Here is a 27,056-nt window from a genome sequence, read left to right as displayed (position 1 = left end):
GAAGAGCTCCCAAGTGGGACTTAGAAGACGTGGACCCTACTCCCCCCGTCTGCTTCTGACCAGCTGCATTGAACTGGGCAAGCGACTTTCCCTGTCTGGGCTCAGACCCCTTATCCATAAAACGATGGGGTTTCTATATATCACTATGGTCCCTTTGACGTCAAAACATCAGCTTCATGGATTCCATGAAATTAGGTAAAGAGGCCCTTTTGGTAGAAATGTAAATGATGGGATTGCCGAATGTTCAGGAAAACTTTAAGGTTAAAAGGAAAGTAAAGAATGGAAAGAAAAATGAAAGCAGGAGAGCCACGTCAACTTAAAACTCTTTGGTCATGAGAATAGCAAAGCAATGAGTTCAGAGTTTGGAATAGGAAAGTACAAAACTGCAAAACAGGAAATCCATTCTTGGCTGGCTGTCAAAGAGCCATGAGCTGGTGAAAATTTAGATCCATTTTAACCAATAAAATCCCCAAATTAGTGAATTATTGAGATGCTTGCTGTCAAAACAGAATTACTGCCCCCATCCCAGGCTTTTTACTCACTCTTGATTTCCCCAGTCTTACGTCTAAGGGCGTGATGGTACAAGAACTGCTGGTCCCACCTTGTTCCTACGTCTGGGACTGACCTGCTGACCATCATAATCACTTTTTTATAGACAGTGGCCTTTTTTTATGGACCATTTTATGGCCTTGTATTATATTTGGTTGGTGCAAAAGTAACTGCAGTTTAAAAGGTTAAAAAAAAAATTGCAAAAACCGCAATTACTTTTGCACTTACCTAACAGGTCCACATATAACCGATCTTACCTCTCCAAGTAGCATATCAGCCCTTGAACTTGCAGGGACCCCAATTTCCACAAAATTCTTAAGATTCTTCCAGTGCCTTGGCTACAGTGGGCAATCAAATGTTTACTGAATGATCAAGGAAAGTACTTACCAGTCTCTTTAGGCACCTCAAACTAGTTGGCCAGGTTTATATATCCAACCAGACTTTGAACTATAAAATCCTTTTTTTTTTTTTAAAAAAAAGGCATTATCTAGAGATAGAAAAGCTTATAAAAATGAGCTTAACAAACACCAAAACCAGATTTCCATAGAAAGCAGAAAAATAATTTATTCCAAAAGATGGCAGAAATAAGAAATTCATCCCGAAAATATAGTTTGGTGTAATTCTGTTGGGACAGATCTTCCTTTGAACTTGTTCTCCTACTGCTGCTCTGGACTCTCAGTGTCTTGTGACAGCTTTGAAACACTTCGCTGATTCCCATGTTGAGTAGGCAGGAGCCATCTTCAAATCCACAGGTTCCAAGGAGAGAGTGACGTTTCTTAGAAGAGTAGCACCTTCCACCTTAGAAGAGCGCATAAACATTTTATGGCATCAGCACAGTGTAGATTGAGGAGGCACGTATTTCATCAAAGTGTAGAAAAGGTGAGAGGAAAAAAAGACTGCATTGTAGAATAAGATATTCAAACGTGGTGTGGATGCTTAAGGCAGCTGATGGCCGAAAACAGGCGAGTCGAGGAAGGCGGGTGGGCTTGGAGGTGATTCTGCATCTAGAGTTCTCTTCGTGACCTGCAAAACAAAGCCGGTCTAGTCACTGGTCTTCACACCATCCTCAGGAGGGCAAGTTTACCATCAAGACAGTCAGTCAGGCCAGTAATTCAAAGTATACAGGTACTCAACACGCACTTGAATTACAGTGGGTTCAACTAACGTGCAAGCCTCGGCAGGTGTTGTAGGGCTATGACAAGATGTCCCGTTACCAAGGACAGAACACACTGAGGGTCACAAGTAGGTTTGACTGTCATAGCAGGAGGAGTGAAGCTGACTAAGACCGATTGTACTGGAATCTAATGCGTTCACTTCGGTTTCAAGAATCTGTATTTCCCTTCCCCTCTTACGGAAGGGTAGCACGGTTCCCACAGGCAAGGCACGCTTTCTCTGTTGGACTCCTAGAGAGAGCAGGCTCCTTGGTACCGGAAGTTGCTCTTAGTCTGCTGCCTGCTCTTGCCACCACAAGTGTAGGTGACAAACGTGCGTTTCTTTTTCTAGGAGCTTCAAGCTGCACATCCCCTTTGCAGGGCGAGCAAACATGAAAACAGGCATCTTCACACATCAAACTGCTAATAGCAGTCATATAAACCCCTTAATGTAAAGCTTGTTTTATAATGTCTATACAAATAAAGCCACACACGCTACTTTTGAAACTAAAACAACAATAAGATGTCTTTCAGAGACAATTTCCACACAAGGCTTGAGATGGCAGATAAGAGAACAAGCTGGTGATGACACACAATTGGCCAGAATGTTGAGGGTTAAGTGCAGATGGGGTGATGGGCTAAACTCAGTGAGACAGGGTTTGTGGCAGGCAGTGAGTGACAGGACTGAAGGTCAAAGAGCATGTAGAAAACCTTGAGGTTTTTCCCAGTCAGTGCGCGGACCAGGGAGAATCCTTCTGTGATAAAAGGTTTCCCAAGGCGCGAGCTCCAAGGTGCCCAAAGCAGACACGAGACTGCTGCTAGGTCTCCTGGGTGCAAGCTGGGACCAGCCAACCGCCCTGATGGTGGAAAGCACCAGACAGCCGGGGACCTGCTATGGCAGGACACTGCAAACAAAGTACATTCACCTCCAGATGTAATCAGAGGGCTGTTTTTACAGTGTCCTGGGAAGTAACCACAGTGGGCCAGGGAGGGGCAGCTACCAGAGCTTTCTTGTGGCCCCCAGCTTTGGGAAACCTTCCCTCTAATCTGATCTTTTTCTTTCCTCCTCCTTCGGCCAGCAGAACAGCTCCTCTGCCCAGACCTGAGTGCCAGGAAGATTATAAAGTACATGAGAACACTGAAGTAGGGAATCCAGATGTTTCTTGTGTTCATTTTCTATGAAGAGCGCACTGGTTAGAATTCCTCAGCGTTTAGGTCTTTTTGGACAAATGAACAATTACAAAACGGAAAAACAGGTCTTCGTTTTTGACAAACCACATAGAAACCGGGGATAATTTTCACTCAAGCTCAGTGACACCCAGTTTAAGATAAAAGTTGAGTGTGACTGTTATATTAAATAGCACAGATTTGTGGTTTGATTTTGGAGTGAATTAAAGCAGCACATATTCTGATCATCTCTCTGATGTGAAGTAGCCATTTAGAGGTGGAGGTGGGGAATGCAACCAAAGGGTCCACATTCTCATTTTGTAAAATAAGGGAATCACTAAGGCTACTTTCAGATAAAACTGAGAATGAAGACAACATAGAAACATGAAGGCCAGAACCAGGAAGTCTGTTCAGGGCAGGATGAGTGAAGATATTTGTTATTCAAGGATGGGTTGTCATTTTTATTTTTTCATTTTAGATAAATTCACAAAATAATTCCTTGTTTATTATCATGCGTAAGGTATGTATTTATTGTATGAGATTAACTACACGAGGTATTTAAGTAAACTAAGAATGTGTGTATTTAACAAGTCAAGGCAATGTGCCAAACAAATGGCAGAAACCAGGGTGCTAAACACATTTAGGGAAAAGAAGAAATCACCTTGAAAACAAGTGGCCAGGAAAGGAAATGCAAACACTTGCAAGCTGGACACTCAAAGAGAAGACATCAGAAAGAAGTAGGAGAGAATGGGGGAGGGGAGGCAAGAAAGCAGAAACAACGTTTGCAGAAGAGTATTTAGGAATCTGCTTTCTTCCCCCCACCCCTTTCTTCCACCTTCCACCCCCACTCCGGTTCATGCCATTCTTTCTCAGTCTAGTTGTGTAGGACACAGCTCCCTGGCCCATGTTGGTTTTATGAGCCTTGTGCCCCGCCCCCGCCGGCTGTTGCCAACAGCCAGTCGTGGGTTGAACCTGCTTTCTAAATTAATGATTGTCATAGGGTAGCAAGAGGCACGAAAAGCTAATTAGGTCAAGAACAGGAGAGCAGTTAGGGGTGCTACCAATAGGTCAGGGAAGAAAAAAAGGCTGCGAAGGTGGTTTGAAGGCAGAGTGGGTGGTATGACCGCCAAATTACAAAGCTGGATATAACCTGCAGATTAGTCATTCTTATCTCTTGTGGCTCATGGGACCTTTGGTGACCCTGACAAAAAGCTGTTCTTGCAACACGTTATACAGCGTTTTAAGCGACATATACCCACTGAATTCAGGGACCTTGGGTTAAAAAAAATAAAACCCTGCTGTAGTCCATGGAGAAGAATGAGTTTCCAGGGGCAAGCAGTGATCTGTTTCAGGAAGAACTACCTGGGGAAGATCAACAGGGTAGTGTTTTGTAAATATCCTGCCCTAGAGACAAGGAAGACCCAAGGAGCCACTGCTGGACGTCAGAGCTGCAGTGTTCGGGGTCAGAAATTAGGGTGTGCACAGCAGGAAAGGAAAGGCAGATAGAGACATTAACAGGACTGACTGGATTCAAGGAAGAGGAGAAAGAAGTGATCGATAGTAAAAAATCCGCTTTTCCACCACAAAACACCTTACACTGCTCCACTTGTCACAAGCATGGCTTCATTTCAACCTCTCAACAGAACACAAACCCGTCCAGCACCCTCAGCCTTTCTTGAAATCCCCACTCACTCAGCGCCATACACCTCATGAGCATGCAAATCTTTTCCGGATGCATAGAAAAACAGCTCTGCCAGGGCAGAGGCCTAATTACCAATACCCTCTATTCTCCTGTCCAGACTTTGGAATAAAATTCCAACTTTCTGCCCTTTAGGGCTGTGGGAAACCATGTAAGCTCATGTAACGTACTACAATGGTGTGGTAAACGAACTAACATACAGGACACTGGGTCTGGAGCCAAATCCACTCCAAAGAGACTCCACACAAGCATTACACCCCCAGGGCTATAGGAAAACGGGACAGCAACAAAAACAGTAACCTTGATGTGACTAGTTCCACAAGCAAGGGGGTCAAGGTTCGCAGGGGCAAAGATGGAGTGAGCACTGCTCTTAGAAGTACTGGGCAAGACTTCCAGCCAATAAACATTAATGTGCTATATAACTCACCCCATCATCAGCACAGGAAAGAAAATCAAGGCAAGTAATGTGAAAAGTAAGTGAAAAGTAACAAAAAGTAACAAAGTAACAAAAGTAACAAAACATTAGCTAGATGTTTAACTGTGTTGTTCAGATCAAGTTGATTTCATTTGTATAAAATTACTCTTAAGCTTTCATGACTGTTAGCCATTTTTCTCTTGCTGAATACCATGTCTAGCTTACATCTCCTACTTTCCAAATCTGGCCGCTTAAACAAATCATGCACAAAATCGAACACTTTTCCTTACCAAATGAAGACAGGCCTAAATCTGGGTTCTGCACTCCTTTCTCATCCCACTGTTGTGTACAAGTTCAAAGTTCAAAAGGGATTTAGTGCAGTCTTGATTTTCCCACCAAGAAAAGAGAAGTTATGTCTTGAGAGTTCTGTCTGCTCCACTGCTAGGCAGAAATTAGATCTCCTGTGCTGACTCCAAAGGCCTAGAGTATGGTACCACCATAATCACTACCTCAAACGCGGAATAAATGTAACATGGAGTTCACAATTTGGGTTTGCTGGCCCGTGTCCTCCTACTTCCTAGCATTTCGTTTTTAAAGTAACAATCTTTAATGTAAGGGTTTCAAGCAGCAGCCCCAGTTGGTGCTGTGGACCAGAGTGCAAACGTTAGGAATTCGTCATCAGGTTAACACACACGACTGAAAAGAATGGGCAAATGAAACCTTCAGATCCACATGCCCAGTGTTATCCAGAGCCAAAGATGCCCAATTCTCTCGTTACCAGGGAAAGAAATGAGGCTCAGAAAAAGTTAAGGCGATGCTAGAACGAGATCCAATTCTAAGATCATAAGTCCTCAGCTTTAAAGCCTAATTAATTCTTACCTAACATCCACTGTAGTTAAACAGGAAGGATAGAAAACAGGAGACTTTGAAGGAAAAAATGGCAGGTTAAAAAAAAACTCACTAATCAGATGTTTAAAAAAAAACCTATAAGAGGGAAATCAAAACCCCTTTGGGCAAAGATAGAACTGTAAGGGGGAAAACCAGCTGATTAGTTACTTTTCAAATTGGCAAAAATCCAGGAAACAGGCACTCTCATAAAGCAAGCTACAAAATAGTATATACCAGGGGTGCCAAAAAAATGTATACAAGTGGACACTTTGGTCAGGGTTGCTCAAGCAGTAATCAAACATAATCAGAAGTGTCTGGACGCTGGTGGTAACCACTTTGAGCACCTCTTGTAATAGCAGAAGTCAAATGTGACTTGCATTCATCTTTTGTTTTCAGTATATATTGAGTATTACAAGTTTTCCTTTCTTAAAATGTGTCTACATTTTTTGGCACCCTCTATATCTCTTCTATAACAACTGTGTGTGTGTGCAGAGAGGATGAGGAGAAAGAGACAGACACACACACACAGACACACACACACACACAAATGCATGTATTTGCTTATCTTTGCAAAATGAAACTGCAAGGATAGACTTCTCTGAATATGTCTTATTTATAATTTTGACTTTGGAAATATGTTTTACAAAAAATAGTAGCAAAAAATAGTAGCAATTCAAAAAATAGTAGCAAATAAAAGAATTACTATGAATTGAACACAAAAGTAAAAACCCTGTAATGTTAAGTTTGAATTAGAAATACTAACATGAACTCATGATTCTTTTTCTTCTTAAAAGTACACAGTTCCATGGGGCGGCAGGATGGCTCAGTTGGTTAGAGCGCAAGCTCTGAACAACAGGGTTGCCGGTTAGATTCCCATATGGGCTAGTGAGCTGTGCCCTCCACAACTAGATTGAAGGACAACGACTTGGAGCTGATGGGCCCTGGAAAAACACAGTATTCCCCAATAAAATTAAAAAACAAACAAACAAACAAAGGTTTAAATTTAAAAAAAAGTACACACTTCCTGGCTTTTTCCACTATAAAGACTTAAAGCAACAACATCCCAGAAATAATGGACGCACCTAGCAATCAGCTCTTGGTTTTTAAATACCATTCCCACTAAAAGGACCCAGGGCCAGCTAGGCTTGTGGACTGACTAGTGAACCAGGACCCTTTCAGTGGGAAATTTCGAAAGCAATTGGAAGACTAGCTGGTTCCAAGTCTGGGACATGAAACATACAGAGGGGTCTTGGGGCATCTTGATGTTGCCAGAGAATAAGGAAACTATCAAAGACTAATAGCAAAAGGATATATAGCCAGTCTAGACAGGCTCCCATAGGTCAAAGGAAGAACAATTGAACATAAAATGGATAATAAATGTTAACTGACTAAAATTAAAGAGGAAAGAAAATAAAACCTCACTGGATACCCTAGAAGTCACTTGGGCACCAACATCTTACTTTGAAAATTAAAAACAAAAAGAATTAAGTATGTGTTCTGCTTTTCCTGTATGATTTGTATTTCAAGGTTATTAAATAACCCTAGTTGATGAGGGAAAGCTCCCCTTTATAGAAGCAGTTCATCTACTCAAATGTAGAAGTCATGACAGAACTAGAAAATCACCATTTTGCAATTTCTACTGAAATGCTTAATTCAGGCGAATAGCATCAATGGATAAATCTCTGGATGAAAGGCTGACAGAGAACTTTACAACTGGAGGGTCCAGGCTGTCGGTACCTGAACCCATTAAGCATTTCAGCATCACTAAAGACAGGAGAGCCAAACACCGTGTATCTCGTCGTGTACGAGGTGATGATACGAAGGTCACAGTAGCACGAAGACCTTGCCCAAAAAGCTGTACCAGAATCTACTCAAATAGTTAGCACTAACTTCCATTTACCTAAATAATGGAGACAGAGGAACAAAGTAAATGATAGCTTTTCTGACTCTCAGCCAGTGAGTAAATCTTTCCATTATACCACTCCTTCCCTCTCTGATCCTCAGAACTAATAAAAGCTGCAATTTTAAGACAAGTTTTCACACAGCACCTGTCTCTATCAAAACATTCAGAAATGCTCTTAATTTCAAACCTGCCAGCCACTTCTTGAAGCTGCTGAATCTTACAATACCAAGTATCAACTGTCACTCTCCTGAGCTGTGTCGAAAAGACTGCATGCGGTCCTAATGTTGTACATCAACCTGTATTTTAAATGGAAGGGTACCAGCCGAACTTTAAAGAATCTTATGGATAAATCCTTTGACAAAGTGAATGGCTTAAGTTCCAAATTTACTTCTGCTCTTCAAATGATGTTTACTTTCAGCAACGTGCCCTTACCAAGTGCTAAAATGGCCATAGAATTCTGAGGAAAAGTCCAGGCAACTCTAGCTGACTGACTGACAGCACTGCTGTGCAAGGTCAAGGGGAAAGTCACCTCAATGACTGAGCTCCGGAGCAGGTCCTCTTCCTCAAGGCCAGTGATGCTTGAGATACCAGATGGTTTCATTTTTCAACTGTGGTCCAAAGAGAGGGTTGAGTTGAGCCAGAATTGCAATCAACCAACTGAAAAATAATGGGGGAGGAATGACACAAAAGTGATGAAATATGAGGGAACAGGACCATTTTCAATTAGGAGGAAAAAAATGTGCATTAGTAAAACGTAAGTCTGTTCTATTCAGACCAAACCTTCCGTACAAGTTCATAACAGATGGTACTCATGGGCTTTCAGAGAAATCCACTGCCTTCATTTAGATCCAGATTACATATACGTAACACAGTCAGCCATGAGGCTTCCTCACAGTACATCTCTGTCTTTTCTCTCATTTTCTTAATCCCAAGTATCCAAGATTTCCTGAATTCATGTGACATCTTTACCTCAGAGTATTTTTACCTAATCTCAATGTGTCACTACACTTTCCAGGCTCAGGAAAAATGGGTGCTATTTTACCCATTCTCCAAATGCTAAGACCCACAAATGATATGACACAGCCATCTTTACTGATACGGCCAAGGTGAAAATTCAGCCCACCTTCTCCCAGTTAGACTCTTAACGCCTGAGTGCCCCTTCTCCACTAAAACACATCTTTTGGGCCCCAGTGGAGCTGAACTAAATGGGCATTTAACCCTCCCTGCTTACTTCAGAATCTAATTAACAAGCTATTCCTCTGTATTATAGACTAATTACGGAGGAAGTATAATGGTGTTATATTATTACCTCAGGGGTAGACGTGAAAAATAGCACATAGTCAAAACTGTCTAACATTTTCTTATACTGCTCACAAAGTTCTGTAAAATTGGTTTTATATCTGATACAGTAATTCATATACCCAATGAAGTCTGAGCATCACCGAGCTAAGACCAAAGCCAGGAACAAAGACAGTATGCAAATGCCTGGCCATTCAAACCATTCCATGTTTTACTTACTAAACAAATATTTGATGAGCACCTACCAGGTTCCCGCCCAGGGGACAGAAGGGAGAAAATGAAATGTCATTACTCACACGAAGCTCACATAATATAATTAATGACAGGAAAGAGAGTAAGTGGGATGAAGGAGTAGAGAATGGGGGAGGGAAGGGGTCCTACTTGCTAGGGTGGTCAGGAAGGTCTCTCCAAGGAGGTACCGCTTGCACGGGGACAGGACTGACGCACAACACACTGCCTTTCATTCCTATTCAAAACACAGGAACTTCAGAACTTCTCTTCTTTTGAGGTGAGGGGGTACAGTAACCACGCCCAGCCTCCACGGAGGGATGTGGGAGAGGAGATTTTAGCAACATAATCTGGTACTGCTATCTTCCTTGCATGAGATACAGGGCGTTGCTTTCTAGGGAAATGGGAGATATACTGTTACAGTAGTTTCCTTCTAAAATTTTAGGACTTTATCTTCCCTTATCAGAGAGGAACTGGCCAAATTCAAACAGGCCATTATATGGTCCGATCTCTTCTCTTCCATTTGCCATTATTTTTAGAACTCTTCCCACCAAAGGCTCAAACAGCCGATTCTGCCCAGCAATGACCAGACTGCTGGAGAACCTGCCAGTACCACACTGCGCAAGCCTGCGCCTACAGAAACAGTGCACCCGCCCTCCCCACCCAGCCCCACAAAAGGTGCTTTTGTGACAGGAAACATGACACCTGAGGAAATCGGGCCAAAAGAGATACCTCAAGCTGACTCACTTTATAAACAAAAAGTGAATTCAGATGAGATCCTCTGATCTGTCCTTAGAACCAGAGTATTAAACACAAATAAAAGACGAAGACGTGTAGTTGAGGTTTAACATCTGACACTGTCAGAACAGAAAGAGGAGGACAGCCCAGGCAGACACACTGGAAAGCTCAGTGACAGCAGTGAACACTACTGGTGCAGAGCTAAGAGTCATGGAAAATTCCGCACAGACCCAGGATTTCCCCAATCCCAGCAGGCAATAGAAGCTGACTATAAAAAGTCACCCGTCCTTTCGTAAGAGACGGAAATAACTGGCCAATACTAGAAATCTAAATAAAAAATATGTCACAACATAACTAGCCTGTTTCCTTTCTATGCCAAAAATGTATGCCAAATAAAAACACCCCCTCCCAGCACTGTCTATGATGTTATGTGGCAGTGGTTCTCAATCCTAGCTGCACATTATAATCACCCAGGGAGCTTTTTAAAAATACAGATGCTCTAGTTCACATGGAATGTTCCTTTTAATTCTCCCATAATAGTTAAGGAAACTGAGGCAGAGAGAGGCTAAATATTTGTCTGTGGTCACCATATAGCAAGGTGGTAGCACCCCTGAACCAGAAATTCAGGCAGACTAATGTTCCCATTACGTATTAGTTACCTTCTGAAATTTTGTAACTGACAACATTTCAGAAGATATTCATTTAGCTAAACCCGAACTGGGAGTTAAGGAAATAAAGAATCCACTTCTTGATTATTCAGTCCATCACAAGCCTTTGGTACCTGAGATAAAGAGGAAACATCCAGAAGCAGGAATGAAATACACTTTGCTTGCTCAGATTAGCATTCAGAAACTTTGAATTTAATTTTATAATCTATTTTTCATGCTTCGATTCAAGCAAAACATCTCACTTAACAACAAAACAAAAACCCCCAACAAACCACAGTTCAAGAAAGTTCCTTGGGAAACAGCCTAGGCCAGTTCATTTGAATTTTCATGGAGGAATTCTCCCTCTGACCAGCTGAGCTCTATGCCTGCCTTTCTGACTCGTGCCTGACTTCAAGTCTCCCTTCAAAGTAGAGAAACACGGTGAAGAACTGGAAGGAGAAAAATAAATCCAGTCTGCATTGATGGAAGAGGGTGGACGAAGAGATTATATTCCAATGACTCTATTCCTTCACGGGTCCAAGGGAAGAGAACGACATGTACTCTTCATATTTGTCCAAACTGTTCCACATGTCTCCATACCTGAAGTCCAGCCTAATAACCAACCACCTGAGAGTATTCAAACGACTGAGCAGTTATGGCGCGGTAACACCTTTCTGCAGAACTGGACTTGGCCCAGAAGTCAAGTCCATGTTCCTAAATCTAAGGATGAGGAAACTAAGTCCTAGGGAGCGTACTGGCCCAGAGTGAATGAGCGATGGGGCCCAGGGCTCCCGAGGCCCACTATATACCAGGCGGAAACAAATCCAGCAGCCCAGGAGTTCTGATCTATCCCGCAGTCATTCACCAATGCTATGCTGCATGTCAGGCTCGGAGGCTGCAAGGAAAACCAGCAGGGGAGGCCACCCCCACGCAGGGGCTCCTGAGCTTGTGAGCCAGGAACCAGAACAGTAGAGTGCTTTGATAGAGACCCACACGGGAGGTCTCATTCTACAAACACCCCCGGTCACTTGTCATGCGCTCAGCTCCTGGTAGTTAGAATTCTCCAAGCGTAGAGGAGGCCTCTCCCGCAGAAAAGGCTATCCCTAGCTCTCTCAAATCTTGCTTTGTTCTTTTGTTCCACATTCAGATATGAGAACAGGGACCAGAGGCATGATTACTTCCCGGTGACGCACATAACCGCCCAGCTTCCCTGTTGGAACGGGGAAGTCTGGCAAGGACTTCTCTTCTGAGCCACCGTCCCTCCAAGCAAGGGCCATTGCAGGAGTGACCTCTATCAGGGGGCTCCGCAGAGACGCAGGAGAGCGACTTACCCTCCCTCCCCTGAGCTGCCCTCTTCCATATCCCCTCATCTCAGTGCAATGACACAAATTCTTTTGAAGGCAGCAGTCTTAGGAGACGCTATGAGAAAACCCAGGACTCAGTATTAGGCAGGGGTGGCTTTGAACTCCAGCTGTACCAAATATTAGTGGAGTATCTCTAGGCAAGTGACCTTACAACCCCGAGCTTCAGTTTCCCCTTTTGTAAAATGAGAGTAATATCCTCTGCCTCCAGATGTTAAGAAATAAAGAGACAATACAGGAAAGTGCTCTGTGGATTAGGTAGGTGACGAATAGATGTTGAATAAATATTAGGCATTCCCTCTTTCTGAGACAGCTGAAATGTATTCAAGCCAAGGAATGAAATGCAACCCGCACTTTACATGGAGTTTCTCAGCTGGCACTGAGTCTCCACCTCCCTCCACCCCCCCTCTGTGGCAGGCAGAATTCTAGAATGTTCCCCCAAGATTCCCATCCCCTGGCGTACACACCCTGTCTAAACCCAAGACAGTGAATATGACAGGACCGTCACTCCTGTGATTAGAGTCTAAGACACAGCTGGCTCTGAGAAAGGGAAATTATCCTGGGTGGATGTGACCTCAGGTCCTAAAAGGGCCAGGACCCTCCTGATGAAAGGCGTTGGAGCGTGTGCGTCACTTACAAGTTTGTTGCCGATCGGCTAGGGATATGATATGTGCTCTGTGATAAACAAGCGAACTCCTTTTCTCCTTTAAAGTGAGCACAATGATAAGCTGTCTCAGTAGAGGGAGCTGCAGGGACACAGTGTGAGGGGGAGGGCTGGAAGCTGGCGGAGTGGGTGAGGACATTTGGTGGAACCTGTGCAGGCTCCAACCCACAACGTGGTTGTTCTTTGATCTCGTAGCCTCAGCCTGAAACTAACCTTCCTGCAGCCCTTTCCACACAGAAACCAGAGCCCCTGCGTGGCCAACATGCTTTGAAGGCCTCCTGCTCACACTGGCGCAGGGACCCCACTACCCACCCACGCCACTGGTCACCTTCCCTCTTGCTTGTCCTCCAGAGAGTGGCCTACTGCTTCCCAGCAACTCCAGACCAGCTCCAGGCTGGCCAGACCAAGGAACTTCTCCGCTATCGGGTGGGCAGAAACACACCTCCAATGAGGTCTGAACCCCTTCCCAGTTTGGCCTTCCTTGAGCCTCCCTCAGCCAGGGAGCACCATGTTTAAGTGTCCTTATATCTTGCTGTTACTCTCTTATCATCCTTTATAATTATGTTCCACTTCCCCGGTGTAACCTACTGTATGGTTGTCAGCTCCTAAATGGACTCAGATCACTACAGGTTGAATTGCTACAACCACAAGGAACTATATTCTGCCACAGCCAAGGGGGTTGGAAGAGGAACCTAAGCTCCAGATGCGAAGGCACAAAATTGTTTTCCATTGATCTTATGCCAACCCTATCTCAACCATGACCCTTTCACTACCGCAGGAACATGCTCTATTTTTGCCAGTTCTTGAAATATCTTTCTTTTCCCCAGGCCTTCTAGTTCAAAGTCTGTAACAATACTCTTACCTGCCAAATTGTAAAGAAAAATCATAAAATCAGAACAAGAAAAAAAAAACTTTTTCATACAGCAGACAATAGTATGCTAGGCTAGGTACCTTCCACTATAAATAGCCAATATATAAATATTATAAATGAATCCATGAGAGAAATGTAAGCAATTCTCAGACCAAAAAGCTAAGTGAAGGCAAGTATCCAGAGAGGAGAGGAAAGTGACTGCAGGTTGCTTTGCGTACCTTGAGAGCATATACTGAAACAGATGTACTTGAGACCTCACAGGGCATGAGAAACAGCAGACAAAGCCCAGGGTCCATGCAAGGTGGAGACTCTAATGAAAGTTTCACATACCTCCCCACAAATCGTTGAGATCGCAAATGGTCCTAACTCAAGGTAAGGATAAATCAGACAGGATCCCCGTAAAAGCAATGTTAGGAAAATCACCCGTCTCAAATATAAGAACAGAGAAGGAAGAAGAAAAACACTGACATTGAGGATTGGTCGTCATGAAGCTTTGGAATCAAATTCATTCTACATGGTTTTTAAAAACCACATATCAACAATTTTACTTAATTTAAACCCACACTGGTGATGGCCTTAGGCATCTAGCAGAAGCAATGTAAATTCCTTCTGGGAGGAGCCCACCTTTACACCAGGCCTCAAAGAAGTCGTACATATAAAATCACAGGAAAATGAAGAGCTGGCAGTCAAATATAACTCAGCATATACGGAAACCAGGCACCATGAGTGAGAGGCAGCAGACAGAAAACAGCAGGCACAGACCGGTAAGGACACAGATCCTGGAATCATCAGATACGAACTATAAATAAACTATGTCTTAAAGGCACAAGATAAGCTTAAAATAGGTGCAGGGAGAAAGACAGAGGGAGGGAGAGAAGGACGGGGGAAGCAAAACTGTAAAAGAAGCAAAAATAATTTCTATAGAAATAAAAAATAAAAACGTCAATAGGTGAGGTTCTGGTTCTGATAATAGCAGAGTAGCTTTTATCATACTCATCCTATAGACAATAATTATAAACTGAACAAAATATGAAAAACAACTACTGATGGTACTAGAGATTGATAATTTCAGAAAATAAATTATAACTACAAAAACATGGAAATTTTAGAACTAAAACATATAATATACAAACTGAGAAATCCTTGGATGGGCTTACTAATTGACTGGAGATGATAGAAGAACTAGTGAAACTATCCAATCTGAAGAACTAAGAAAAAAAATATCGGGAAGGAAAAAAAACCCAAAACAGTCTACCATACATGTAACTGGACTCTCAGAAGGAGAAAAAGTATACAGCAGGAAAAAAAATAGAAGAAATAAATAAACCCCAATCAGAATAAATTAGAAGAAAACAACACCTACAAACACCACAGTCAAACTACTGAAAACTAAAAAGAGAAAATCTTGATAACATCCAGAGGAAAAAGAATGCATATAAAGAGAACTATTCAAATTACAGCTAAGTTCTCAGCAGAAACAATAAGTTCAGAAGGCAATTAAAAAGCATCTTAACATTGCTTGAAAGAAAAAAAAATCCTGTCAACCTAGAATTCTTTATCCTGAAAGAAATCCCTCAAAACAAAGTGAAATAAAGACATTTTCAGATACATGAAAGCTGAGAGAATTTGTCAGCGGACCGGTACTACAACAAATCCAAAAGTAAGTTCTTTAGGCTGAAGGGACATCAGATAGAAACTTAAATCTACAAAAAAAGGAAAAAAAGAGAGAGAGAGAGAACACTAAAAATGGTAAGTATGTGGGCAAATATAAAAGATTCTTTCTCTTAATTTCTTTATAAAACATATGATTCTTGAAGGTAAAGGCTGTAATACTATAGTAGGGGTTCTATAACATCTATAGAAGTAAAATAAATGATAACAGCAGAAAGGATGGGGAGTAAATGAATTATATTGTGGCAAAGTTATTACATTTTACTCAAAGTAGTTCAATATTAACTCTAAGTAGATGTGAAAAGTTAAGAATGCACATTGTAATCTCTAGAGCAAATACTAAAAAGAAAAATATAAAAAAGTATAGCTAAAGAACCCTTAGAGGAATTAAAACAATACTAAAAAATATCCAATTGACCAAACGTAAGACAAAAAAGGAAGAACAAAGGAACAAGACACAGATGAGATAAACAGAAAACAACAAAATGGACCCAAACCCAGATATATCAGTAATTACATTAATCATACATGGACTATCCATTTGCCAATTAAAAGGCAAAGATGGTCAGAATAGATAAAAAAGACAGCTGTATGCAAAAAGGCACATTCTAAATACAAAGACACAGATACGATGAGAAAAGGTTACATATAATTATTAATATCAGACAAAATAAAAATCCAGTCAAGGAGTATTACCAAGGATAAAGAGGACATTTTATAATGATAAAATGTCAATTTATAGGGCCTGCCCGGTGGCTCAGGCGGTTAGAGCTCCATGCTCCTAACTCCAAAGGCTGCCGGTTCGATTCCCACATGGGCCAGTGGGCTCTCAACCACAAGGGTGCCAGTTCAATTCCTCGAGTCCTGTCCTGCAAAGGATGGTGGGCTGCGCCCCCTGCAACTAGAAAAGGGCAACTGGACCTGGAGTTGAGCTGCGCCCTCCACAACTAAGACTGAAAGGACAACAACTTGAAGCTGAACGGCATCCTCCACAACTAAGATTGAAAGGACAACAACTTGTCTTGGAAAGAAGGCCTAGAAGCACACATTGTTCCCCAATAAAGTCCTGTTCCCCTTCCCCAATAAAATCTTTAAAAAAAAAAAAAAAGTATGGTATTGTCATGAGGCTAGACAAAGAGATCAATGAACAGAAGAGATAGTCAGTGTAGAAATAGACTCACACATATGTGTTCATTTTGAACAAAGATGCCAAAGAAATTTAATGGAGAAAGGAAATTTTTCAACCAGTGGTGCAGCAACAACTGGATATCCATACTGGGAACCCAAAGCCACATTAAAGCTTGATCCCACTATTCTAGTGCCTGTGGGCTCAGAAGCAGCAGTGCCTACCTGCCAAAGCCTCTCCACTGCCAAGACGCTGTGGAAAATCTCAAGTCCCCGCCCAATCACAGGAACTAAAAGAGCTAAGTACAACAGGTCTCATACCTTTGCTTACCTTACTTTTTCTGAAAAATTTTCCCCCCCAAACCTCCCAGGAGCATCTATTATGATCCAAACTCCATCCCAGACTGCTCTGCTCATCTCACCACTTAGGATCTAACTTCCCGCCCTTCCTTTTCTTCCACTGTGTTCTCTGTACAAGGTGTGATCAAAAAACGTTTAAATTTTTAAAAATTTATTACAGTAAAAGACACATTGCCATTATCCCCCCAAAAAAATACTCCCCCTCGTTTTGAACACTCTTATCCCATCGTTCTTGCCACTTTCTGAAGCAGTTCTGGAAGTCCTCTTTCATGAGTGTCTTCAGTTGTGCTGTCATGGCTGCCTCGGCGTCCTGAATCGATTCAAAATGTTTACCTTTCATGGTCATTTTGACTTTGGGGAAGAGCCAGAAGTTGCACGGTGTCAGATACAGCGAATAAGGTTCATCCACCTTATGACACACCATAATGTTTTTATTTGACAGAAATTGCCATACCAGAAGTGATGTGTGACATGGAGCCTTTCCATTGTGACCACAAAATACGGTGAATGTCGCTGCCGAGTGCCATCCAATGAAAAGGCAGGGAAGCGGTGCACTGAACCTTAGTAACATTGTGTGACTAATTTCAACTTGTTCGGTGCAGTCAGTTGGGTGTGGGCGACGTTTGAGAGAAGGTACATTTTCAAGTGTGCCGTATTTCATCCTCCATCATGACAATGCTCCATATCACAAATGGCTCTGGTATACGGCAGTTTCTGTCCAATAAAAACATTACAGTGTGTCCTCATCCACCTTATTCACCAGACCTGGCACCATGTGACTTCTGGCTCTTCTCCAAAGTGGCTGCCTGGATATCCAGGCAGTCACGACAGCACTCACAAAAGAGAACTTCCAGAACTGCTTCAGAAAGTGGCAAGAACGATGGGATAAATGTATTTGAAGAGAAGGGGAGTATTTTGAGGGGAATTAATAACAATGTGTCTTTTACTGTAATAATTTTTTTAAAATTTAAACACTCACCATATTGTTTGATCACACTTCGTACCTTGCTCAAAGCTGCCACTCACTCACACACCTTCTATTCTCCCACTTCCGGCTGCCTCCAGTTTCTCTGAAACCTGTCCTCCTCCCCAGATTCTCTCAAGCAGAAAGGGCTGCTTGTTCGTACCCCAGTAACTCAGGCTTTGGCAGTAGGGGCACTAATTTTAACGTCTTTGCTCCCCCTGTGCTGCCTCCAGACAGTTCTCTCCCACTCTTAGGAAAAGCTGGCCTCTCCTCTGGGGTGTACGCCTGCTGATTTTACTACCGTCTGATTCCTTCATCCGTTCCAGTCCACCTCCTAATTCAACAGAGGAGGCTCAAGGTTGCCCCTTTCTGGCCCCTCTGTACATCTAAATGCTGGCACCTCAGCTCTGGCCCTTTCCTTCCCCTCCCCTTCCCTCAGGGCAGGGTGCTCATCCTCAGTGGTACTGACAGTGGGGCCGAATCATTCTTTGCTGGCAGGTGGCTGTCCCGTGCACTGTAGGCAGGACAGTGGCATCCTGGCCTCTACCCTCCGATGCCAGAAGCAGCCCCAGGAGAGAACCACTGCCTCAGGAAATTATGGACAGTCTCATTGCCTCAAATCTCTCTCCTTGTATCCATTCCCTTTGATATCTCTTACGGGCATCTGTCTCAATCCTAGTATGTCCCCAACTGAATTTTTGTTTTGAAATTCTGACTTTCCTCTGCTGAACTATTAACCCGAACTGGTCATACTGGCTTAATTCAGAGCTCAAACACGTCACGCCCCACAGAATCTAACCTTCGACTAGAACAAACTGGAAAGAGAAAAAAATGCCACAAACAGAAGGCAATTTAAAAGTTCATGAACATATTTCAAAACATGACTTTGTTTAGGAAATCCAATTTCTTTGAGTGTCTTCTTTCAAAAAAGGTTATTTTCAAGAACATATTACTAGCACCAAGCAGTGAAGTTTTCTTTGACTTTCTAATTTATGATAGAATCCCACCCCTTTGTGGAATCAGGTATGTAAAATATTTAGGGCTTGAATTCCACCCATGTTTCAGGCAGATATTTTGCTAAGAGGATACATGACCAGGTTTCAAACACAAAAAAGAAAAAAATAATTTTAAAAAGTCTACGCTATCCAGCTCACTTCCCCATAAAATGGCCTCTGGAAGCATGGAACTTTACCTTTACCTGTACTAACACCCGGATGGCAGTACTAACGCACTGCTGACATAGCCATCACGAGCACATTGGGAGAAAGGAAAAGAGTGGTCTAGACAACAAGAGGAAAGGGCTCATGGATTGGTCTCAAGTGAGTCATTAAGACTCAAAGTGATATAATTTCCAACCAAGTCCAAATATTCATCTTACACTTGAAAATGAAAACGACAGGCATGAGACTGATTAGAAAGGTTTTTCGTTTGTTTTAAAGAGGATATCATGAAAATGCACTGTACTGCAAAGATGATGGGGCACCAGAAAGTCACAAAACATTTTTGTCCTATCTTGGTTTAATCTAAAGCCATTCCTCTGTGCAACATTTTTTTTCTTTTTTAAGACCTCACCACCAACCTCAGGCAGCAGAGATCTTCAAAGAAATTTAAAAAGGGCCTTTTCAATTGCAGGACACTCCTTGGCTCTTGGATTGGTAAAGAGCTGTCTTGTTGGGATTTCAATAGGAGATTGAGTAGGGTCGTGTATGGGTTCTTGGTCACCCCTACTGGAATGACCGATTCCTGATGATGCCGGTCCTTCCTCTCATTTACCCTTTAGAGTTGAGCAGGGCTGGTGGAAGAATGAACATTCGCTAGTCCCCTCCACATGTTACCTATTAGACTTCCATTCTAGAGGCTGAGCTATTACCCAAAAAAACCTCTTTTACCTCTCTCATCAGAAAAAAGGCTAAACCAGCCAACTGTGGAAAGTCTCATCATCTAAGCCCTGATATTGAGGCAGTCAAACACCATCCTCACTCAGCCACACTTGGAGGAAACATTATGATTCAGCTTTAAACACTTAAAGCTGCTCTTAAACAAGTGATGGAATGCTTGGCCAGAAGTTCAAATTCACAGTAATAACTCTGACAGGGGTGGGTTTCAATCTATGCCAGGAACTAGAACTGGCTCATCCCCATGTTCTTTGAAAAACTTTAGTGACCAGCCCAAAGATGTCAGAAATTCATAGATGCAGAGTCACAGGGAGCCACAGCTTTTCATCCCAGGATTCGAACTGCTGCTTCCTACCTCCTGGGGGCACCGAACCAAACTTTGGCCAACACCAGTCTTCTCCTTATAACCAAGGCTCAGGAGGCCAGAAAGGACAATCATTGGTTCAAGACCCTAAGAAGAAATCCCTATAAGGATGCATTTTGTGGTATGTGAAATACATCTCAATTAAGAGAGAAAAGAAATCATAAGGCCTCTGAATACTCTGAAATGGTTCCTTTCTCCACAAACTGACTGAAGACTCAATTTTTATTTTCTGGGGTTTGACATGTTCTACTCTTCCTGAAAGGGGAGAAGTAAACAAGAGCTGGAAACATCTTTACAACAGTTCAACTGGCAGTTCTGCCATTTCTGATACTCACAAGGGTAAAGAACAGCATTCCAAAAACATATGCTGAGGAATTACCTTACATATCCTAAAACAGTTTCCATTCAATAGTTTACATAAACTATATAATCTAGTCAAGATGATAATTATATGATACTTGGAACAATTTTTTTTAATTTAAATCTATTATTTAATTTAACTCTATTTGATTACAATTCTAGCTCATCTTCTGTTCATCAGAAAACGCAAATCACAATAAAGAATGGCTTTATGGGCTTCACAGTGAGAGATTTAAGTGAAATGAGGAGGTTTCAGAACTTCACAATAATGAAATAAAAAGCAGTACAATGACAATTTCGGGCTAATTATAAGCTTTAAACTTGTGGCAAATAAACTGTACTTGTGTTGACAGAGGGACAAGAGTAACTGTACAGTTCTTATGTAAATGGACTGAGCAGGAAAAAGAGTGCTATCTTCAATCTTAGGACACTATTTCTAGATGTTATATGGGGAACAAGCTGCGATGAAACTATGCTGCGAAGTTTCAAAACCATGTGCCTATGTTTCATTTTCAATCACAAACATTATTATAAACACCAAGAATGATGCTTTTTATTTTAAGAAAACTACTTACAAGAGCAACATACTTACAAGAGATAGCAGCAAACTGAACAGGTCACCAACATGGTAATGATAACTCTAAAACGAAAGAAAAGACAGGGATGTAAAGTACAGCATAGGGAATATAGTCAATAACATTGTAATAACGACGTATGGTACCAGGTGGGTACTAGACTTATGGGGGGGGATCACTTCATAAGTTATATAAATGTCTAACCACTGTGCTGTACACCTGAAACTAATACTGAATGTCAATTGTAATTAAAACATAAATTTTTCTTTAAAAAAAGGAAACACTATTGGATAATTTGCAAACTAAGCAGACATTGCAGGATGGTTCAAGTTCCCTTCCCAAATTAGCAAACCAGCATGGACTGTGCACCAAGAAAACGCATTTGAATCTGTTCAAACACCCATAGACTGCAGTGCATGCCAGGGTACATTTGGTAGAAATTTAAGTAAATAATTAAACATGTATTTGTATTTAAAGGGATATGTATGCCACAGCTTAGGCGTCTAATCCAAACTCATCTGAAACTGAACACAGGCTGCAGTGACAATGAGCTTTGACACCCAAATAACTACCCTATTTGGTACTATTCTCTACAACGAAATGGCACTATACTTCTAAAAATATGACTCTAGTGTTGACCTCTCCCCATCTCCACTCCTATCTGAAAAAAAGTTAAACCTGGATATCTGACCAGGTGAATTTCAACACTTCTAAAATTGAATTCATGATACTCGTCCCATTCCTCTTTCCAAAGGCTCCCCCCGTCTGAATCTCCTACGCCCCAGAAGCCCTGCCATTTCCCCCCATGCAACCCACCCCAAATCTGTCATCTTTTTGCTCAGGCCTCCTCTGCATCCTCAGCCACCCCACATGCTGTGGGTTAGTCCTGTGAAGCACCCTTCCCTAGGGAGTTTTTCCTTTCCATTTCCACCCTCAGCACCAAAATTCAGCAGGTTCACATGGCTAACTGCTAGCAGGTTCAAAACTTCCTTCTTTCCCTTTCATTCTAGCCACAAACTCCTCAGATGAAACTTCCTAAAATGTTCCTTTCATCGCATCACTCTACGGCTTAACAGCTTTCAGAGCCCCCCATCATCCATAGGAGCAGTGTCCAAAGAGAAGGGTCCACACCCCATGGAACAAGCAAGACTATCTTCTGGATGGCAGGAAGCAAAATCAGAACTCCTATTTATACTGTTTTAACTCATCCTTTAGAAGGTGTGTGTGTGTGTGTGTGTGTGTGTAATACATTGATACATCCATGCATTCATTCAACAGATTTTCATCGAGTGTCTAGTATGTACAGGCTCTGGGAAGAGAAGAGTGAAGGAAACAGATGGAAATCTCTGCATTGTTGAAGTTGACATGAGTGGGGGAAGACAGACAACAAACAAGATGAACAATACACAAACAAGATCTATCCCATCTATCAATATCTATCTATCTATCTATCAATCATCTATCTATATCAATCATCTACCTATCTATCAATCATCTATCTATATCAATCATCTATCTATCTATCAATCATCTATCAATCATCTATCTATCTATCATCTATCTACTATCTATCAATCATCTACCTATCTATCTATAATCATCTATCTACCAATCATCTATCTATCTATCTATCTATCTATCTATCTATCTATCTATCTATCTACTATCTATCTATCAGTATGCCAGAGGGTTAATAAATGCTGATGGAGAAAAATAAAACAGGAAAGGAGGACGAGTATACAGGAGTGAGATAACAGTGCTGTATGAGATATGTATACGTGCACACTCAAATATTGATAAATTAAACAAATGTGAATATGTCACAATTATTGATTCTAGGTGGCACTGATTCTACAGCACTCGTACTCTTTCTACTTTTCTGTATGTTTGGAAATACTCTGCATGTTTGAAAACACTGGCGCTGACAACTCCTGGCACACAATCCCTGTGCCTATCCCCACCTCCTCCCCTACTACTACTAGGGGAGCTACTGTGAAAAAACCTGAAGCTTTTACAGATCTGTGGACTCCTAAAGTGGAACGAGAGAAATCAGGAAAAACAGGAATGGCGGGGAAAGCTGATTCCGACAGACATGGTTTTATCCTGCCCTTTTTTAGTTGTAGAAAAGAATGATAAAGGGGTTTGCCTTAGGTCCATAGATTCAGAAGAGTTTTTTCCCTTTTGCCCTTTTTCTCCCTGCCTCACCAGGTCCTGAAAACCTCATCACCTAATTTTCTGCATTCTGATGTGCAGGGGTCTCGCAGGAAAGATGGTGTGACATCGAAGTCTCCTTCTTCCCTTCACACACAGTACCTTTATTTATCTCCTTAATGAAGGTGTTTTTAATCCTTCAAATCAGAAAGGCTCTCCTGTATTAAAAATTCACCAGTCCTTGAAGCAATACAGCTCCTTCAGGTATTAAAAACAAAACAAAACGGATCTGCAGTCTTTTCAGGAGGTAAAGAGGAACTAGTCCTAATTCAGTACTAATATTTCCATTTTACAATGAGGAAATGGGAACGTGGAAAAGTTAACTAAATTGTCCAAGGTCACAGGGATCACCCAGCTAGGGGCACTGTTTCTCAAAGTGCAATACAGGAACTCCTAGGACTTGCTGTGTTTTAAGACCTGCTCAATCCTGCCAAGAGCGGGTAATCACAAGGATGGGAGTGGAGGTGGTGCCTTAGACCGGGGTAACATTTCACTAGCAGGTTAAACCTGAATCATGACACTAGGACTAGAAACTGAGTAGCCCACGTCCTGCAGGAGGCAGGCATTTCATTACCCTGGAGAACAGCAGTGGCATCAAGTCTCAAGGCTGGGCAGGTGGGCCCTACATGAGCGTCCTTAAGAAAGGAGTGGTCAACGCTACCGGCACATTCATAAATGCTTTTCTGAGTGTGAAGGCTGGAAAAGCAGACAGCAGGGTAATGAAACAGTTGAAGCTAGAAACAAAGAAGTACTTTGCTGTTCTCTAACCCCAGTTAAGAGAAACCAGTCCAAGACATTAAATTTGATTAATACAAATTGTTTTACTACCCCTGGAATTCTAAAACTCTATCTTACAGGCTGGAGAGATGACCCAACATAACGTGTTTTATGGGAGGGAGGAAGGGAAGATGCTACCAACTGATAGAAATTCATCTGCCATTTTTCCTTTTTAAACAAATTATATTTCACTTTTAGCTAGACAGATGTAACAGGTCTAATACAAGTTTATTCCCGAGAGTAAAAGGGGTGCAAGTCACAAAATATTAGGGAACACCATTTTCTTTCCTTTAATAAAGGCGATAAAAAAAAAAAAAAAAAAAAAAAAGGCGATAGAATTATCCCCTCAACAGACATTTACTCAATGCCTACCATGCATGCAAAGCACTCTGAAGCCTCCGATTAATTTCAAAGAACAAAAACACGGTGTTTCTGACAAACTGGGACTTCATGCTAAGTTTCACCCCACATGATCGTGCAGAGAAAAAATGACTAGAAGACAAAAGAGGAACTAAAAGGCCAAAAAAAAAAAAAAAAGGTGTTCCAATAAAAGTTTACTTACAAAATAAATAAAGCTCCGTTTAACACGTGAAAAAGCTGCACCGCTTACACACAGGACGGGAGCGCCCTCCGAAAGGCATGACGCAGGGGTTTCTAAACAATACCTCCCGCTCGTAATTCATCTCGCCTTACATCGGGCCCCCGCGGCCACCGGCGCCACTAGATGCCAGGCCCGGGCCCGACGTCGCTGCACAAGCTTGTCCTGTGCAACTGCGACAACACGGGAGGCGGAAAGCGCAATGTGTTTTATGTGACCCCTTTCTTTCAAGTCCAGGCAAACGAGGCCTCGTTTGGGTGGGGGGCAGGGCTCAAGGGGCGAAAGCCGTGGAGGGACGAACCTCAACTTGTTCCAGAGTCGGGAGAAATCCGTTTCCGACTCCACCCTCCCCACACGGGCCGGTGATGAGAAAAAAATGCCCCCGGACTGTCTCGCAAGGAGGGTCCGCCGGAGGTCACCTCCTCGTGTTCGAACCGGGCATCACCGACGCCGCCGCGATACAACGTCGGGGGGCGGCGTGGGGCTCGGGGCCTGCCTCCGGAGCGCGGGCCACCCGCCAGGGTCTCCGAGCCGAGCGGGTCGCCCCCTCCCCCGCCCGACCCGGCCGCGCCCCGCCGCGCGTCCCTCCCCAGGCGGGCCTGGCGCACTTACCCACGGTTGGGCCCCTTAGGGATGAACCAGGGCACCAGGAGGCCCACGATGCCCCAGAACACACTCATCACTATGAGAGGCACCGTGAGGCCGTTGTACGCCATAGCAGCCGCCGGAGCCTCCAGCCCCTGCACCACCGCCTCACTGTGGTCCCACCCGGAAGTGTCAACACCGGGCCGCGTGACCAGCGCGCGCAAGGACCCGCCTCCCGCGCCCCACGTGACCCGCGCGCCGACTCCGCCCCTCCAGGGGCCTGAAGACAGAGCCCCGCCCTCCGCCGGCGGGGCTCGGGGCTGCAGCTTTGTCGAGGGACGTTGCTCCCCGCAGAGACCCAGAGCCGAGGGTAAAGTCACGGAGGCACAGGCAACTTTTCCAGCAAAGAGTAGACCTTTAAGGAAAAGAGCCGAGTTACAGCTTTATCGTCTCCTTATGCAACCTGTGTGCCAGTCACTACGCTATGAACGTCAAGTGCCTGAGTTCGTTTTGAACGTCTCACGACAGCCCATGAGGGAGGTTTACTGATTATCTTCACTTTGCAGTGGAAGAAAGTAAGGCCCGGGGAGGAGATTAAGGGTCTGCTCCAAAGTCGCGTAGTAGCTCGTAAGTGGCAGAGCCAGGGCTCAGCCGCTGATGGCGTGCCATTCAAAGCCAGCGCTCTTCCCTCGCGTCCCTGCTGCACTGTTGTATGTCTCGTGCACTGTGCCAGGTTCTGGGCCCCAGAAACCAATCAGACCCCCGTCAGGGCGTTCACAGGCTTCTGAGGACGTAGCCAGCGCCTCAGTGAAGTGAAGGTACTGGGCAACAGTACACCACTTTGCAGCCCAGCCAGTCCTGAGCTGAGCCTTGAAAGCGGAGTAGGAACTAGAATAGTAAGGAGAAGATAAACATGGAGTTTCTGATGCTTGCCAAGGAGTCTCCCGTGTTAATTACAGCATACCACAACCTTTGCACAGGAGTCAACCAGTTCTCGGAGAGCTGAAGGAGATGGGTAAAGCTCACAGGTGAGAAGCGAGATGGACAGCAGATCTCTAAACTACATCCAATGTGCTTTACGGTGGACTCGTTTCCTGCGACAGTCATCCTTTCTTCCCTCATGTTACCGCTTGCTTTTTTTCTTCATCAAGTAGAATGGATTCTTAAATGGGAAGTTGGGCCAATAATCTTTAACGTCTGTACCGACTCTTCAAACACGATTCCAAGCCTTTTCCTGACCAACAAGGTAGGAAACTCGTTGGTCACCCTTGTGCTCATGCTGCTCCCCCAAAACTCAGCCTCAGTAGAAATTCTGTTGTCCTTAAGTTCCAGTCCAAGCACTGCTTTCTCCAAGACCTGTTTCCTTTTGCTAGTGCATCTCTTGTGGCCTTGTACTCGTTTGTGTGTGTAGCTTAACCAACCCTCTACTAGAGGGCAAACTCCGTGAGAACTGGCACTGTTTAACTGATCTTTGTTCCTTAGGGCACTTTATATATAGAATGTGCTCAATAAACACTTATACAGCTGGACTGGATAATTGACAAAGGGTGGGATCAACCAGAACTAAATTAGAGAAAGAAATTTGCTCCTTGTTGCTTCCCATTTGTTAAAATTTATGTTTAATTGTGGTGAAATATACGTAACATAAAATGTACCATTTTAATTTACCACTTAAAAAGTGTACAGTCCAATAGGGCTAAGTATATTCACATTGTTGAACACCCAATCAACAGAACTTTTTCATACCCATCAAACAATTCCCCATTCTTTCCTCCCCCCGGATCCTGACAATCCTACTTTGTTTCCGTAAGTTTGACCTTGCTACAAACCTCAGATAAGTGCAATTGTAGTCAGTGGTCACGTAGGATGGTCACGTAGCTGGAGCCTGAAGCTGGGGAGAACCTTGAGCCACATCCCCCGACCAACACAAAGCAAGCGGAACCATAATTGCAGGAGAGATAAGTGAGCCCAGGGACAGTTTCTAAAGTCGC

General features: G+C 43.1%; 1 protein-coding gene across 2 annotated transcripts; it reads right to left on the bottom strand.

Annotated features, from left to right (window-relative positions):
* Positions 1–1,093: 1,093 nt before the first annotated feature.
* On the bottom strand, positions 1,094–25,281 carry ATP6V0E1 (ATPase H+ transporting V0 subunit e1). Of its 2 annotated transcripts, none has more exons than XR_013992409.1 (4): positions 25,093–25,281; positions 20,912–20,959; positions 6,633–8,429; positions 1,094–1,572 (listed from the first exon to the last, which is right to left on the bottom strand). XR_013992409.1 is itself a non-coding variant. In XM_081035801.1 (4 exons), exons 1-3 carry the CDS (start codon positions 25,194–25,196, stop codon positions 8,336–8,338), a joined length of 246 nt encoding a protein of 81 aa, XP_080891927.1. In that variant the 5' UTR covers positions 25,197–25,281; the 3' UTR covers positions 1,094–1,572; positions 8,302–8,335. The 2 variants fall into 2 exon arrangements, 1 of the variants encoding a protein (XP_080891927.1); XM_081035801.1 differs by having other exon boundaries at positions 8,302–8,429.
* Positions 25,282–27,056: the final 1,775 nt, after the last annotated feature.

Source organism: Rhinolophus hipposideros, assembly GCF_964194185.1.
Source record: "Rhinolophus hipposideros genome assembly, chromosome: 23".
NCBI classification, from domain to species: Eukaryota; Metazoa; Chordata; class Mammalia; order Chiroptera; family Rhinolophidae; genus Rhinolophus; species Rhinolophus hipposideros.
This window is presented reverse-complemented; position numbering and strand designations above follow the sequence as displayed.